This window comes from Plectropomus leopardus, chromosome 4 (assembly GCF_026936395.1).
Source record: "Plectropomus leopardus strain MGB_pleo_1.0 chromosome 4, ASM2693639v1, whole genome shotgun sequence".
Classification (NCBI taxonomy): domain Eukaryota; kingdom Metazoa; phylum Chordata; class Actinopteri; order Perciformes; family Serranidae; genus Plectropomus; species Plectropomus leopardus.
In genome coordinates, this window is record NC_142179.1 from 15,273,730 (window position 1) to 15,289,061 (window position 15,332).

The 15,332-nt window shown below is 38.7% G+C and overlaps 1 protein-coding gene across 1 annotated transcript in view; it reads right to left on the reverse strand.

Moving 5' to 3' along the window:
• ipo11 (importin 11) overlaps window positions 1–15,332 on the reverse strand; it is a 152,850-nt gene that overhangs the window by 100,243 nt on the left and 37,275 nt on the right. The window contains exons 10-15 of the mRNA XM_042488560.2: window positions 15,091–15,283; window positions 13,570–13,722; window positions 12,010–12,053; window positions 8,822–8,912; window positions 6,521–6,568; window positions 1,627–1,732 (exon numbers count right to left, since the gene is read on the reverse strand). Of these exons, the coding sequence (XP_042344494.1) occupies window positions 1,627–1,732; window positions 6,521–6,568; window positions 8,822–8,912; window positions 12,010–12,053; window positions 13,570–13,722; window positions 15,091–15,283 (635 nt within the window). The remainder of the gene's footprint in view (window positions 1–1,626; window positions 1,733–6,520; window positions 6,569–8,821; window positions 8,913–12,009; window positions 12,054–13,569; window positions 13,723–15,090; window positions 15,284–15,332) is intronic.

Sequence of the window (15,332 nt, forward strand, 5' to 3'; positions counted from 1 at the left end):
CACTTCTTTGTTCTTCATGTGGCTGTCACCACTTCGCCTCTGGCCACTCTCCATCTTTCCCATCACTTTTTAAATGCAGTCATCTATCAGCTCACTGTTTTTTATTGTTACTGCATCTGACTCTCTTTAAAAACCTTAAAGGTGAAAGCAGAGTTACTGTTTTTCTACTTTAATTATCCTGTGATGCTGATGATGCAGTGACACATTTGACTGCTGCTTGTTGATGATCGTGCAAATACAAGCAGCCCGATCCCTTTTTTTTTTTATGTTTACCCCTTTGAAGTGCAATTTAGCCCCCCAGAACAGGCTTACAAGAAAAAGTGTTTGCAATCATCAGCTATGAAGTGGGACAACCCTTCAGGACCCCGATACCTCATCAGAAGTCGCTCATGGCGTTTTCGTAAACAGACATAACTATGACAATAATGGTTTCATCACAATGACGTTTGCCATTTATCTGATGACAACAGAGAAGCCTGGATGCTAGTGATTCATTAACAACTCAAGTTTTCAGGCTATCAATTGACAAAACTTGTTATTAAATAAAGAACATAGCAGTACTCTGTAGGATACTGTTAACAACCAGTGCTCCTATCCTGCCGGTTTCCTTTTATATTAGAGGAGCGGTAACAAGTGCAGCAACTTCACTGCTGAAGTTAAATTTATTTGTGAAAGCGTGGGACTGCCATGTACAATTTAGCAATAACATAGTGACATCAGCTAGCTATCTAATTAGCTATCAAGACATCAGCACATGACTTGTGATTTTTGTTTTACTATGCTTGTTATTAAAAAAATATATATTAAACTAAGATAGTTATCATAATTTAAGAATAAAAAGAAAATAAATTTGTGATTTCTTTTGTTGCTTGTGCAGCCGTCTTGCAGTTGATTTCTCATGACAGTTTAGCGTGTGCGTCTGAAAAACCTCCCTTTGGAGGGTCCAAAATCAGTTACACTGATGCAATACATTCTTAACATCCCTTTCAAAAACAAATAATGCCTGAAAGTGAGCTCACGGGCAGTAAAGCAAACAGCCATTTACTGCCTGGCTGCCTCATATTTCATTTTTAGCTTCAAGTCTATATAACATTAGTGAGGCAAAATGTGTCATCACCCTCGTAACAGTGATGTATTTAAAAATTAAACCGCACGCAAAGAAGCATAAGAAAACTCCCAAACATCTGTACAGCACGATGCAGCTCAATCCATAACCCTGCAATACAAAACTTCCTTAGGGGACACATTCCATTTTTGTTAAGATTCTGTCAGACAGAAGATGACTCAACTCAGTGGTTATTTTTGAGGCCGTGGCTGATTTGATGTTCTGTATTGTTCACACTTATACTTTTCGGTACAAATACTGTGAGTCGTTATGCAAGCAATCTGATGCAGTCCAATTCCTCTGTGACAGTCTTTACAAAAACTTAGCATTAAAAAGCTTCAGAAACTTGTCTGCATGAGGTGTTTGTGCTATACTACCCACATCGAGGTGGTATTTTTTCTTGAGTAGTAAATGTTTTATGATTCTATATTTTTGTGTACTTCATCACAGTAATGTGAAGCAGTTTTATCAAGACAAAAGAAATTGAAGTAAGAGATGCTGAGGTAAATCGAACACCATACCTGTGATGGCTGACTTGCAGCTCTCCAAGAAGCTGATTCTTGAACCACTGGTCAAAGTCCACATTGTCAAACAGTTCATAAGCTGCCAGTCCCACTGCATTGTATACTGTAGACAAAACAACCACAATAACTGTCAGTAAATGGTTCATTTAGTCACAGTAGCACTAAGAAAAGGGCTGTAAACAAAAGGGATATGAGCAGTCTAAGTTATGAGAGAAATTAAAAAAGACGTACAATAGGTCCATTCAAATAAAACGGATGTCTTATGGTCATAAAATAAGCTGCAGAACACTGCGACTTGAGTTATTGATGTCCTTGGCAACTTCTAAAACAAAAGTACTGCAATTTGTCCCTAGAGGACATTTTGTTTGAGGGTCTAACATTTTCAATTACACAATACATCTTTTGTCATGTTTTATTTCAAAGTTTAGAATTTGATAGTTTTATGTCCTGTGCAAATTGCAATTTCTGGGGAAAAAAATCCTGTGGGATTGTTGGCTGCTGAAAAGCTGATGCTGAGCTGCAATGCTGGATGGACAGCCAAGAGCTAAACACTGCATTGCATTCCTTGAATAGCTGGAAGTTGGACCAAATTGCTTCATGTATAGCTGAACAACAGCAGGCTTAACTTTGTATGAAAAAGCAGATGAAATAGTACCAAGAGTGGCAATAATAGGAAATGGATAAAGGGGGCAAAAAATTGTCTAAGCCATGAAAGGTGTTAAAATGACAGTTATAGTGTAAGGACTTATATGAGCTTAAGCGTACAAAGAAGGAGCTGAGGTGTCAATCAAGTGTCTCACTTGAAATAAGGGTAAACCTTTAGCTGAAGTCTAATCATGTCAGCTCTGCAGCCGACTCCAGAAACCTTGTAAGCCCCTATTACACTGGGACTACATATTTATAGTTCAACCACCCAATGTTCCTTTACTTATGCTACTATGGGCACACATGTATGCATGCATGCATTGTGTTACGGTTTATAATGTGTGAATCAATAAAGTTAGCTCCTTCTTTGAACATCAATGGCTTGCTTCGTTGGTATCTGTGCGTGCCAGTGTGTTACTGTACTGTACTGTGTAATACTAGTGAAAAGTTACGGGAAAAAATAAAAGATTAGATTAGAAAAAAGATGACAGAATGAGAACGATATAACATAGAGAGATAAAGGAACAGAAGTGAAAGAGATGCTTATTGTTACTATTTATATTTTATCTTTAATGGTAATGATTTCTGAGATGGCAGAAAGAATAAAGAGATGGGAAATTAATGAAGAAAAAAAGAAGATTTAACATTACTTTAATTCTCTGGTATTATGCAAGCCTGACACTGGAAAAGAGTAGTTTGGGATCAACAGTATCTCTATGCAAGTGTGTGTGTGATGGTGTGTGTATCTTTCACCTGCATGACATTGCTAAAAACAGGCCTTTTTTTATTAGTGACTGATCCTGAGGACCTTATTGTGGTCCTCTAATGGCTTACAAAATTGTAAATGAGCATGTCCCTTCCTACCTCTATGATCTCCTTAAACATTAGGCTGCTCCTGTACTCCTGCTCCTGCAGGCCAAAGAGACTCTTTCTATCATGCTCCCTTTCTCTGGAATAATCTCCATATGGACACTAGACAGTCTGTTTTTGTTGAGACTTTTAAATCCAAACTCCAAACCCATCTTTCACTTTAACTTTCAATTAGTTGTTTATTCTTTCATTATCTGGTTGGCGGGTGAGTCTCAATGTATAATTTTATGCCTAGTAGTTCTGCCGACAAGAATGATTTAACTTTGAGCCACTGCTTCTCAATAACTCTCAGTTGTTTGTGTCCTACAAGCACTGCTGTGCCTGCCCCTCTCTCTCTCTTTAAACTGAAGCGTCTCTGTGTTGATGGACCATCGGTTGTTCTGGGACTTCTCTGTCTCTCTCCTTACTGTCGGCGCCTCATTCCACATGTTGGATCTGGATGTTCGTCCTCCAGGAGATTCAGAGGAGATTTCATTTGGTACATTTCCTGAGGTTTCTTCTATGTTTAAATTTTTGGCTGGAGGTTTTCATTATCCAAAATCGAGTCTCATAAAAGACAGAAGGTGTCTTATGCTGTACAGATTGGAAAACCCCCGGAGACAAATTTGGGATTTGTGACTGGGCCATATAAATAAAAAATGACGTTACTTATTCAGAGAGTAAGAGAAGCCAAAGCAGGAGAAAAACATAAAACACTGTAGGTATCTCTCAGCAGAAAGATCCAAAAACGTATGGAGCGACTTAACACCTTTCAGACATATTTTCTCTTGTTTATCGTGCCAAAAAGATGGATGGATGGAAGGACAGGCTGAAAAGATGGATAGTTCACAGGTGCTGACGCATTGACCGAGGTCCTTAGAACAAAACCAAAGCTTTGAGGGGCTACTATTTATAGGTGAATAAAACTCTCAGGAAGAGAAACACCAGCAGTTTTCCTTTATTTCCCTTTTTTTTTCAAAAACAGACTGTAGTGAAAAGGTAGCTAAAAGCTCCGTATTGTGTAAGTCACCACTCTTCTTAATTCTTCATTAGTGCTTTGATTATGTCATATTTGTGTTGTATAGAGGGTCCTGTGTTTGTTGTTACTGATATCATTTGGCTTGCCTTGAAGGTAAAATATAGTCATTTTCTCATCTACAGCCCTGCTATATTATTCTGGCACCCCAAAATGAGACGTTCATACAGTTTTAGCTGTGTTTTTAGTGGTCCAAAAGGGCCTCTCAGAGGCCTTATAGCACATTGAAATATATTTACTTAGTTCTTATGTACAAAGTTTCAGAAAGAAGAAGTAAGCCCTGCTGCGAGTGCAGCATTAAAATGAAAAATGCAGGGCTGATACAAGGCCTACAAAAATATGTTAACACCTCATGGATGTCTGCATCACAAAAATTAAAAGCACTGCTACGAGGGTGGTTCATAATTAGTTGAATGCAAGTTAGCAGAATTTGTCAGTAATTTAAAAAAAAGAGTCTGCGCAGGTTATCATGATTTGAATGTGGCTGTTATGCAGCACTATCTATTACATATGAAAAATGTCTTTAAAGCACTTCACTCTGTTGTTTTTTAGGCATCTGGGCCCTTTGAAAAACATCAAGGGACAATTTTTTCTGGGTGCATTTGAAACTTTAATGTTAAGAGATTTTAAGATGTTATGCATAATTCTTGTATGTGTTTTTTGTTGTTTTGCCCTGACGTATCATTTTTGATGTGTGGTTTCCTCTGCTCAGCATTATCCCTCATATGATTTCATCTGTCAGCAGTAATCTATTTAAACTATTTACTAGTCCCTGTTGCTAATGTGACTACTTACCAAAATGTATAAAAAGCAGCCCAAAGGCGACTATTTAGCACTTTGCTGAAACACAAAGACATGTTTTAAACAGCTACTATAACTATACATATCCATGAGATATTAAAAGCTTTTTAAATAATTAGCCTCTTGAGTGCCTCCTATTTCTTGTACAATCCTACGCTCAGTTATATGTTGGGTTGGGGGGCTTTTTACAACAGTGTAATTAAGGTCTTAAGCTCTATTCCCACAGGACCAGTATTACCATAGGACCTCATGTGATTTAGAAATTACCCCTATCATCAAAACACAGTCATTTAAACCGCTCTACATAACTCTCTCCATCTACATATTTTCTTTATACAGAACTGGTTCTGCATCGCATCATCTTTTCCTCTTCTGATGAATTTCAGCTCGCTCTTTTTACAAATGATTCTAGGAAATATTCTGCATGCTGCGTAGTGAGATGAGCCCCTAGCACCCAAAATGCTGTCAAAATCTTTATTCATAATGCCAACACAGCCTCTATAATTCCTGACCAGGACAGAGACAGAAAAAGGTGAAGAGAAAACAAAAAAACCTTGCAAAAACTAAATAAATAAAAATCATGACCCCAGATCACAGAGATGCCAATTAGCACAGAACTAAAACTATTACATGACCTCTGTGTTAGGCAAAACATGGTAGGTAATTTCCTGTGTAATTTTCACCTGGGGAAAATAACAGACATGGTAGAATCGCACAGGATTAAGATCACAGGCGAGCTCCGCAATTACTGCAAATTACAAGATGTCCCCAGGTAATAACTAGTCCCTAGCGAATAGGGCTTCAGTCTATAATGATATTAGCACCATTATAATTATTGACTAATTTCAGATCACACCTTCTGTTATTAAGCGTGGGCTCTTCAACGAGCCTTGCTCTCACAGCCACAATTACATGTCACTGCTGCTGCCACAGCACAGCTTCATCATCCAGTGATGTCTACTGTTTTATCAACACTGTCAGCAGACTGCTGAGATCTCTGTGGGCACCCAGCTTTAACAGAGGCTCTAATAGCAGGCAATCCCAACTGTCTGTGATTTAGTTGTGTATGCCATAAAACCACCAGAGAGGCAGCCCTGACCTGCCATAGAGCGATAAATACTAAAAGGAGGTAGAGAGAGGGAAAAAGAAAGGAAGAAAAAGAAGGGGGGAACAAGATGGTCATGGACACAAGAGAAAGCAGTATAACAAGAATGGATTACATTATTTAAAAGCAACCAAAAAAAGGATATATGGGTACAATTATCCTTTTAATGTGGTTATTCAGACTTCGTATCTTAGCTTAAAATGATTGTTATGCATCCTGTAGCTCTATTTATTCAAATTTCTATTTAACCTGCTTTACCCTCTCCATCTGTTTTCATTGTTTCGGATTGTGGTTGAACAATTCTAATAAACAAATTTCACAGCCTTTATATGTCGTGTTGCAGATAAAATAGTAATTTGAGCAACTCTATTTTAGTGACTCTTCCTCTTCCAAATAGCTCATTTAATACACCTTGCATAAGGGATGATAACAGTTATTGAACCAGCAAGACTCACCTGCATCCTTCATTAGCAGCTGCACAGAGTCTTCCACATTGGTTGGGCCTGAAAAGACAGACACATACTTTATTGGTCATACAGTCAGTCATTTTTATTTAATAACAGATGATCTATGATTTATTGGACCAAGTGCCCACATCGTGACACAGTTGCAAACTGAAGAGGCCTTTACTCCACTATATCACTCTTGTATCAATCATTTAACTTGTCTTTTCTCTCCCTCTATTAGTTCTTGTTGTGTACTCAGTTCTCGAAATCAATAGCTGCCTCTCTTCAACCACAGAATTACAACAATCTGGGGTCTTCCTTGCTTCAGCAGAAACCATTTCCACTCTGTCACTTAAAGATGAAAGCAGCTTGGGAGACAGGCCAGAAGCAGACCCTTCTCTAATCCGGCTGTTTGAGCAATGGCACCACTAATTCAGCAAAAGAACAAGAACTACACGCCAGGACCACCAGGGGACTAGTGGCTGTGTGGTTTGAGTGCGCGCGCATGTATGTGTGTGTGCGTGTGTGTATGACTGAGGAGCTGTGAGTGGTTGTAATGGTGGCGGTTGTCCCTGGAGAACTTAAAGCTGTCAGGCCTATAGATTGCATGTTACACATACTGTGAATGCTAAAAGCAACATGGGCAAAACTACACACTTTGCTGCTTGCTGATATATGAAATATGTATCACTTAGACTGAGACAATGCTACATTTTATGATGGGAAATAGGGTCTGACATCTGAGGCCCAGTTTGTGTTACAGGGAAACTGAGGCACACTGTACGTGCAGTGCAGGGCAATTTTCTCTTTAAAGCATCTTTCCAACACAAAGACAAAAAAGGGGACAACTGGGAACATTTTCTCTGTTTTTTTTAAGTCAACTGTAAGAACACTGAGGTAGATTAACTTTGGAAATTAACTTCACATAAATTAACTAAACAGGGTCAGTCTTTACATTGCTGACTACCAGAAGGCCAAAATGTTCACACAATGTTGACCTAAATATATACCAGGTGTGTGGTCTGGTAAACAGTAAATTCATCAAATTCAGGACCCCATATTGCTATTTTCCTAGCAACTGTAGATGTCACATTTCCTGGAACAAGCATAAGTATGGTTTCCATAGGGCTGAAACCAGTTTCGTCTTACATAGGTTAGAATTAATGACAGATGCAAACCGGTCTGTTGTCATTGTGTGTGTGAGAGACAAAAAGGGGGTGGAGAAAGAATAAATGCATCAATGTGCTTCGTGTAGCTCTATGCTGAAATAAGATTTTACCCAATTTAAATAGTATCCAAAATAAGAAAATTGAAATGAGGTAGAGCTTTGATTTTCTACCCAAACCCGATTGGGTCCGGTCCAGCCCTGCCGGTTTTCTCACTATTGCCTCGGGTTTGAATTGGGTCGGGTACTCGCCAAATTATGGTTTATTTACTTATTTTTTCATGAAACTGATGTGAACTGTCTTATGCTTCAACTGCACTCTGGCAGGAGTTTTAATGGACTAAATCAAGAGGGAAAGGGAGAGAAAGAGGATGGAGAGAGAGAGGGAAAGCAATGAAACATGTAGAGAACCTGGTGGAGAGAGAGAGAGACCGCAGGCGAGAGAGGGCAGGGAAACGAGACAAAGAGCAAGAGGGGCTGTAAGGGGACTTGGTTGGCAGTTTCTGCCTCTCCCTCCCTGACAGTGGAAGAGCATGTGCAAAACATGCAGTGAAGAGTTGTGATCAACATCTCCCTAACGTAAATGGCACCGCCATCAGGGATAATTTGGGGTTCAGTACCTTACGAAAGGATAATTCAACATGCTGATTGGAGGAGCTGGGCATTGAACTGCCAACCCTCAGATAAGGCCAGCCTGCTCTACCTTCTGAGTCATGGCTGCCCCTATGGCCCCGGAGGTAAAGCAGAAGTGGAATATTATATTTAATTTCTGCCAATATGTGCCTTTAAACTCTATACTCCCGGCATTTAAGATAACATTCTTGTTAATTTGTTGAAAAAGTGGGACCTATACAATAACATTGGTGTGGACAAATATTACAAAGAACACTATAACACACTAAACTCCAAAAGCACCAAAAACAGCTTACAAAAGGACCACACAATCTAAACAGCTTTAACAACTTTATGAAGGTAAGATTAATGTAGAGCTGTATTAAAGAGAAATAGTTTTAGGTAGGAGTACCTGATAAACTGGTAATGAGTACACGTTTTCCTTGCATTGAGAGGATGTTAAAAGGTTTGCTGAAAAGAGAGCAGACTTTGCTTTTGGCATATAATAATATTTGAATTGACATTTAACTGACCCTGGAGATTCTGTACCATATCCAGCAGCACTGGTATCAGAGTCTGGTTGTAGTTGTGGAAGATATCCAGGAACAATACTTCTGTGCAAGGCTGTATAGAGGAAAAGAGAAGAGGGGACAAAAAGGAAGACATTCAACTGGCAGAATAGATGGTGCACTGTATGAAGTCATCATATTCACTCATTTTGTTTTTCTCTCCCTATTCTCAGCAGCCTGCTTTGGTTGAGTTGGGCAAGTGATGTCAGTGCATACCCTCTCTCTATACACAAAAAGATTTTAAACAAAGAGGCTTGTGCACAAACACATAAACAATGCATTGTGCCTGGTTCAATACAAAGTCAATGTGAAATTGTCAGGGGATTTGTGTGTTTGTGTGTGTTGGAAAAATAGCTGTCCACCCACCTTCTGTTGATTATTGGTTTTAGATGTCACAAGAAAAAAAAATTATATTAAATAAATAAAGTTGAAAGAAATTTCAAATCATGAATACATCCTGGGATTTCTCACGGAATGCAGTGTAATGCTATAACCTTTGAACCATGGTGGCAATCGGTCAGGTGACACTTTTAAAAAGCAGATCCAGTGTCATGGCATTAAGACAAACACAAACCCTTGTTCTGTTGGGAAAATATAGACAGGTGTAATATTGATGGAGGAGGGTCACTTATATAATCAGCTATTAGTATTGGCAACCATGGGAGGAACAGATGGATAGTGACATTTGATCAATGAGCCATCCTGAGCACGACCATGTGCTAATACGAAGGTCAAAGGAGGATGTACACTGTGCAGAAAAGTCACAAGTTCCTGTATCAAGAGCAACTAATACACAGAAAGAAATGTGTGTGTATTCAGTTGCTATGTAAGGACAAATTACAAACTAAAATAAGCCTCTTGAACCTATAAAGTTACCCTTCTTTGCAAAGATTTGCAGAGGGATTGATGTGGATCTGTGAAAACTTCCAGTTTTAGGGACAGTGATCATTTTTCATTACAATCCACTGATTCGTATCGCAAACCCGTTTTTTTTAAAGTATGTGAGAAATTAACATCAACTAAAACAAAGTACTTCAGTGCTTCCACTAACATTGTACAGGCTTGGCCGGCCGACAGGCCAACAGGAACCTCAGCCAGGCTACAATAATCTTTCTTATAAATGCCAAAAAATCGCCATATAACCATTACAGTGTTTCCCTCTATAATTCTGCCGCAGTGCGCTATTAACTGCAGTGGCATATTGTCATGAATTAACAAACGGGACAAGTGTCTCTGTTTAGTTCACATGTGTGTAATAACAGACGCTCAGTTCAGTGTCTTTTATCTAAACTGCTATAGTCAGTAGAAGAGGTGACGTCAAGATAATGTTGATGGTAGGCTACCGGTAGTGAAGGACACGCCAACGTGCTGATGTGTTTGGTTTTTTTGTCCTTTAGCCGAGCTACACCAGAGGTGTTCGGTGAGAGATTTCGTCTAGTGTGTAGATTTTGGTGGCATCTACCGGTGAGGCTGCACCCAACTGAAATTTCATCCCTGTGCTAAGCATGAAGGAGAATTACTGTGGCTGATGCAAAAACACTGAAATTGCAAATGGCCCCATCTAGAGCCAGTGTTTGGTTTGTCTGTTCTGAGAAACATTTGGTTAAAGTTTCCTTTATTTAATTGTCATAATCAAAATTCAGAGAGACTCATATGTCTTTCAGGATTTTGCATTTTTGCATATTCAGATATTATCTATATCATTTTTAGTGAATGCTATTTTTTATATGCTATCAAAGAAATTATATCACAAAAAAACATCAATAAAAACAGAGTTATGAATATTATATCCCATTTCTGTCAATATATCAACCTAAATCATACACCGGACCTTAAAACAGGTCAGTGATGGTGTTTTGCCCTCACATACCTGCAATTTGATCCTGGTGTTTTTCCACCACTATTTTGGAAGACGGAAATAACGACATCTTTAAAAAAAATGTGCTATGTGGTGGTTCTAATATAATGTGAAAATAATGTTAATTTTAAAAAGTAACTAAAAGTAATTCTTGGAACTGTTTAATATTTGAAGAAACTTTAAAGTGATAAATTTGAAAGCTGGATTTGGTTTGGCAGTATGTGATACTGGCCAGCCTGTCCACCAGGCCACAGCAGTCAACCAACAGGGAACACTGTAAAACTGCTGGACCTCTCTGCAATTCCTAGTTAAAAACCGCTTAACATTTTGAATTCTATTAACACCTGCTGCCCTATTAAAAAGGATTTAAATATTTCTTAAAAACATCATAAGACTGACCTAACAAAATGGAGCATTGTTGCAATAAAAAAGGATAAAAACTTGAAAAGAAAAAAACAAAACAACTGTTAGCCGAAAATTATGAAGTGTTAAGTAATTAGCTCACTACTGCAGCGCGTTTTATAAGAGTAAAGAACTTTTACAGCAAGGCCTTGAGGTTCAATGAATAAATGCTCCACTCTACTTCAAAAAACAGCCAAACAGTAGGTTGACATCTGACGTGATGGAAGTAAATAGATGGGTCTCAACATAGAGAGGGAATGGAAGATATATGAGGGCTATATACAACGAAACAAGACACTGAATAAGATATTATTTCATGACACAGGAACAGCTGAAGACGAGCCACAGTCACAGAGGCAGGATCTAACACCTTGGGGACCAATAACTGTTTTATGATGCTGCATTGAATACAACCTTCTGATAGCAACACATAAAATACTTTGAAGTTTTTTTTTAAATATAGCACACATAAAAAGATATTTGTGAAAATTTAACATCACAGGCCCATTAAATTGAAATCTTTTGCTGGTATGGTTCGTTTAGTCAACTTTTTATGGTTTTATGTTCAGTTCTGTTTTTTGTCTTGTAAAATTTAGACTATAATCTTGGCAAACTAGACATTTCGGTGAAACATGGGACAGATTAAATTTCATTTTTAACAGCTTTCTTCTTGTCATTATTCGGAGATGCTGTCAAGCTTAGGGTACCAGAGAGGAGATGGTGCATGTTTTTTTTTTATGTGGCAATGGTTAAAGACTGCCCATACAACCGTCATCATCGAGCAATTACAGACTCCAAAGTACTTGAAATCACAGAGGACCACCCTGTCTGTGTTTCTGCACCCCCCTTCTAAGGTAATCAATATCATTTCTTAGTGTGTGTCTTTACTTACTCGTAGACTGTATTTCCAAGAGTCACCACCCGTTTCTTCAACAGCTAGAAGAGAAGAGAAGAGAAGAGAAGAGAAGAGAAGAGAAGAGAAGAGAAGAGAAGAGAAGAGAAGAGAAGAGAAGAGAAGAGAAGAGAAGAGAAGAGAAGAGAAGAGAAGAGAAGAGAAGAGAAGAGAAGAGAAGAGAAGAGAAGAGAAGAGATGTTGAGTGGGTGTCTTTGGAGGTCTGTCAAGCTAATACTGCTACAGGCCCGAACTCTATTCTGAGATGGCAAATGTTTATCTATTAGGAAATGCTGCTCTGAGGATTATAGCTAAGGCTGCCAACAGAAACACTGAACATCTTGTCAGGGCAAAAGTGCAAATGTAGTTTTACACACTCGTGTATGTCTGATTGTAGAACTGAATCCAAATGTCACCAAATTGAGCTACAGCGTTAGGCTCTTATGGTCTCAGCATCATAAAGTGCTGTTCCTGAGAGGTCAGTTTTATTACATCAAGTCTGCAAGTGAAACAAACTCTGTTACAAATATCTCAATCTCTCACAAAGCTCAGCAATTTTTAAAACATGTTGTTTCACATGAGCCTTTTATAAAACAGGTAGTTGTGTGGAGTATTGCTGTTTTAAACAGCACATCCAAACAGACCCACAGGCAACCTCCACCGTCATTACTGTCTTTAAAAGGTTGTGACACGCTCATTTTAGGGAATTTCTGAGCAATTTCGAGAATAGAAGTGCTTGTCAACAGATCACAGAAAAGTTACATTCTTGAAGAGATCTCTAAATGTCAAATGTTTTTGATACCAATTCACACCATGGATCTTGCTATGGTGTTCCTCAAGCTCTTAGTGTCTTAATGTGGTATTATGAAGGGTTTGAGGCTGTTTTTAATCAACATTTGAGTGGTCAAAAATGGTTAAATTTTACACCAAACGTTGCTGCAACAACGTATGAGACACGTGAGAATGGGAACAGCCATCGCACCATCATGGAGTTGTTAGCCCTGAAAGACTCAAAATTTTTAATGTTTGATTTGGCACCTAAATAAAACAGAGCTTATTATGACTAGAAAAACTTGACACAAAGAGCTGGGATTAATCTTAAATCAATCTTCAGTTTCCCAGCTTTCAGATAATGTAAATTCGTTCTACACAGGAAATATACTGTTGACCTGCTATTTCCCTTGTCACTCCAGAAGAAGGCCAAAATGGGTCAATGCTGGGTTTCTAAGGGTTAACACTATGAGTGGTAGAGGTTGCATTAAAGTTGTATGGAAGCTGTCGTGCAGATTATCATAGACGAATCACATTTGAGGAAATTCCTATTAAGGCTATCACTGATGTGTTCAGCACCTAACCTTAACACATAAATACTGCATCACAACTACACAATAGGTTCTGGCGAAGCTTGTTTGCAATGCGACATTGCAGAATTCATGAAAAGTAGAAGTAGTTAACCCTCACTATTCTGAACTGAACATGCCTGTTAACTCTGCCAGTCTGCAGGTCCAGATAAGTCTATGCATTTGGATTCAGCATGTGTATCTGAGGATGTGCTATTACCAAAGCTCTCAGGGTCCTCTTCCCACATTGCCAGCTCTTCCTCTGTGAGAAGGAAGTAGTGTGAGACGAGCCGTCGTCCAATCTCTGTCAGTGTGGGGTGTGTGAAGAATGCTGTCTTGATCTTGTGAGCCTCCAGACTCTCTGGTTTACTGTCTGAGGAGGGGAAGAGGTATGGAGAGGAGGGAGTGTAAAGGAGATAAAAAAAAAGAAAGAATTAAGAAAATAAGAATATTTTATTACCGATTAATCTGTCAAAGAGTCCACAGTCCTATTAGCACTACTATCTCCTGTTTGTACTTCTCTGCACTTCAGAGGTTTAAATCCAATTTATGGTGGAATTCATAGCGATATCAAAATGATCTGTACAAAGTACATTTAGTATATGCGACTTTGAAATATAAAAGTAGGCTGCATACTCAAATGACTTAATTTCAGGCAAAGGCTTTTGTTAGAAAGGAACAATTTAAGTTGTCTTTGGTGAGTCATCTACTGTAGTCTGCATACCAACTTTGAAATTATATATTTTTATGATAGTTTGTAGTGGGGAAAAAGAAACCTCTGCTCTGCATCTTGATTTTTATTGAAAATGTTTATGATTTAAGAATATTTATTCTAACAACCAAAATGCAATTAGTAGATCGATTACTCAGCATGTGTTATGATAAATTTGTCGCATGCAACTCGCATGCAAACGCTCTGATATAAAGCAAGCGGGAAGACTTTACAGATTTTACAGATTGCTTGTCATTTAAACTTTTAAACCTCCACTCTAACCCTGACCTCTGTGTCACTACTCTCAAACAGTACTTAAGACCATGTTCTAATACTCTCAGACACACATGGGTCTTCCTGTCTGTCGATCTGACTGACAGCATGGGCCTAATGAATGAGTCAGATGGAAGCTCCTGGCTTTTAATGGGTCAGTCAAGGCTCAACTTTCCCTTTTGCTATGTTACCGTGCTACTCAAAATACTTTGTTTTTCTTGTTTGGAAATTGTAAATGGAGAGCAAATCTGAAGTCAAACTTAACTCTGCCGCCACAACACACTCAAACATTCCAGTGAAACCAAAGCATTAACACAAAAACCACTAAATCCTTGACTCTGTTAGCGATTGCTTAGGAGGAAGATCTTAAACAAGGCACAGCAAAGACCGTACTAGCTGGCAGAAGAAAGACATAGCGCTGTGCTCCACTGCTAATGAAGCACTGGAGGCCTCTGTCAGTTTGAAATAAACATGAGCCATGGTGAGGTACGGTGACGCAGATGGTATTACAGCGCTGTGCTTTTCAAAAAACTGTCAGTGATCAGCTTTGAAGAGCTCGTGTCCTTTTATGTTGGCCTCTGAATCACAAACATAAAATTTAGATTTGTCTGGCTTTCATTTCTTCTTTTTTCTTATCCATGTCTGCAATTCTTATCACTGGTCTATCATGTCATTTCATTCTCCCATGTCATCAATTCATTCATTGTTTATTCTCCACCCTTCTTGCTGCTCTTTCCCAAAGCTCTCATATCCTACCATCAATGTTCTTGGAAGGTTTGTAGGCATCGTTCTTTACAATCATCTTGATAAGGTTCATGCACTGAACGATGAATCGCTCAAAGGTCACTCCCTCCCCTGCAGGTGTGAACAGGTAGCTGACGGCAAATTCCAGGGAACGCTGGATTAGAGGTATGAATGCACATGGATGGTACTCCAGAAAATCTAACAACTACATGGATGCAAGGAAAGAAATGAACAGAAGTGGACAAACAGAAGGA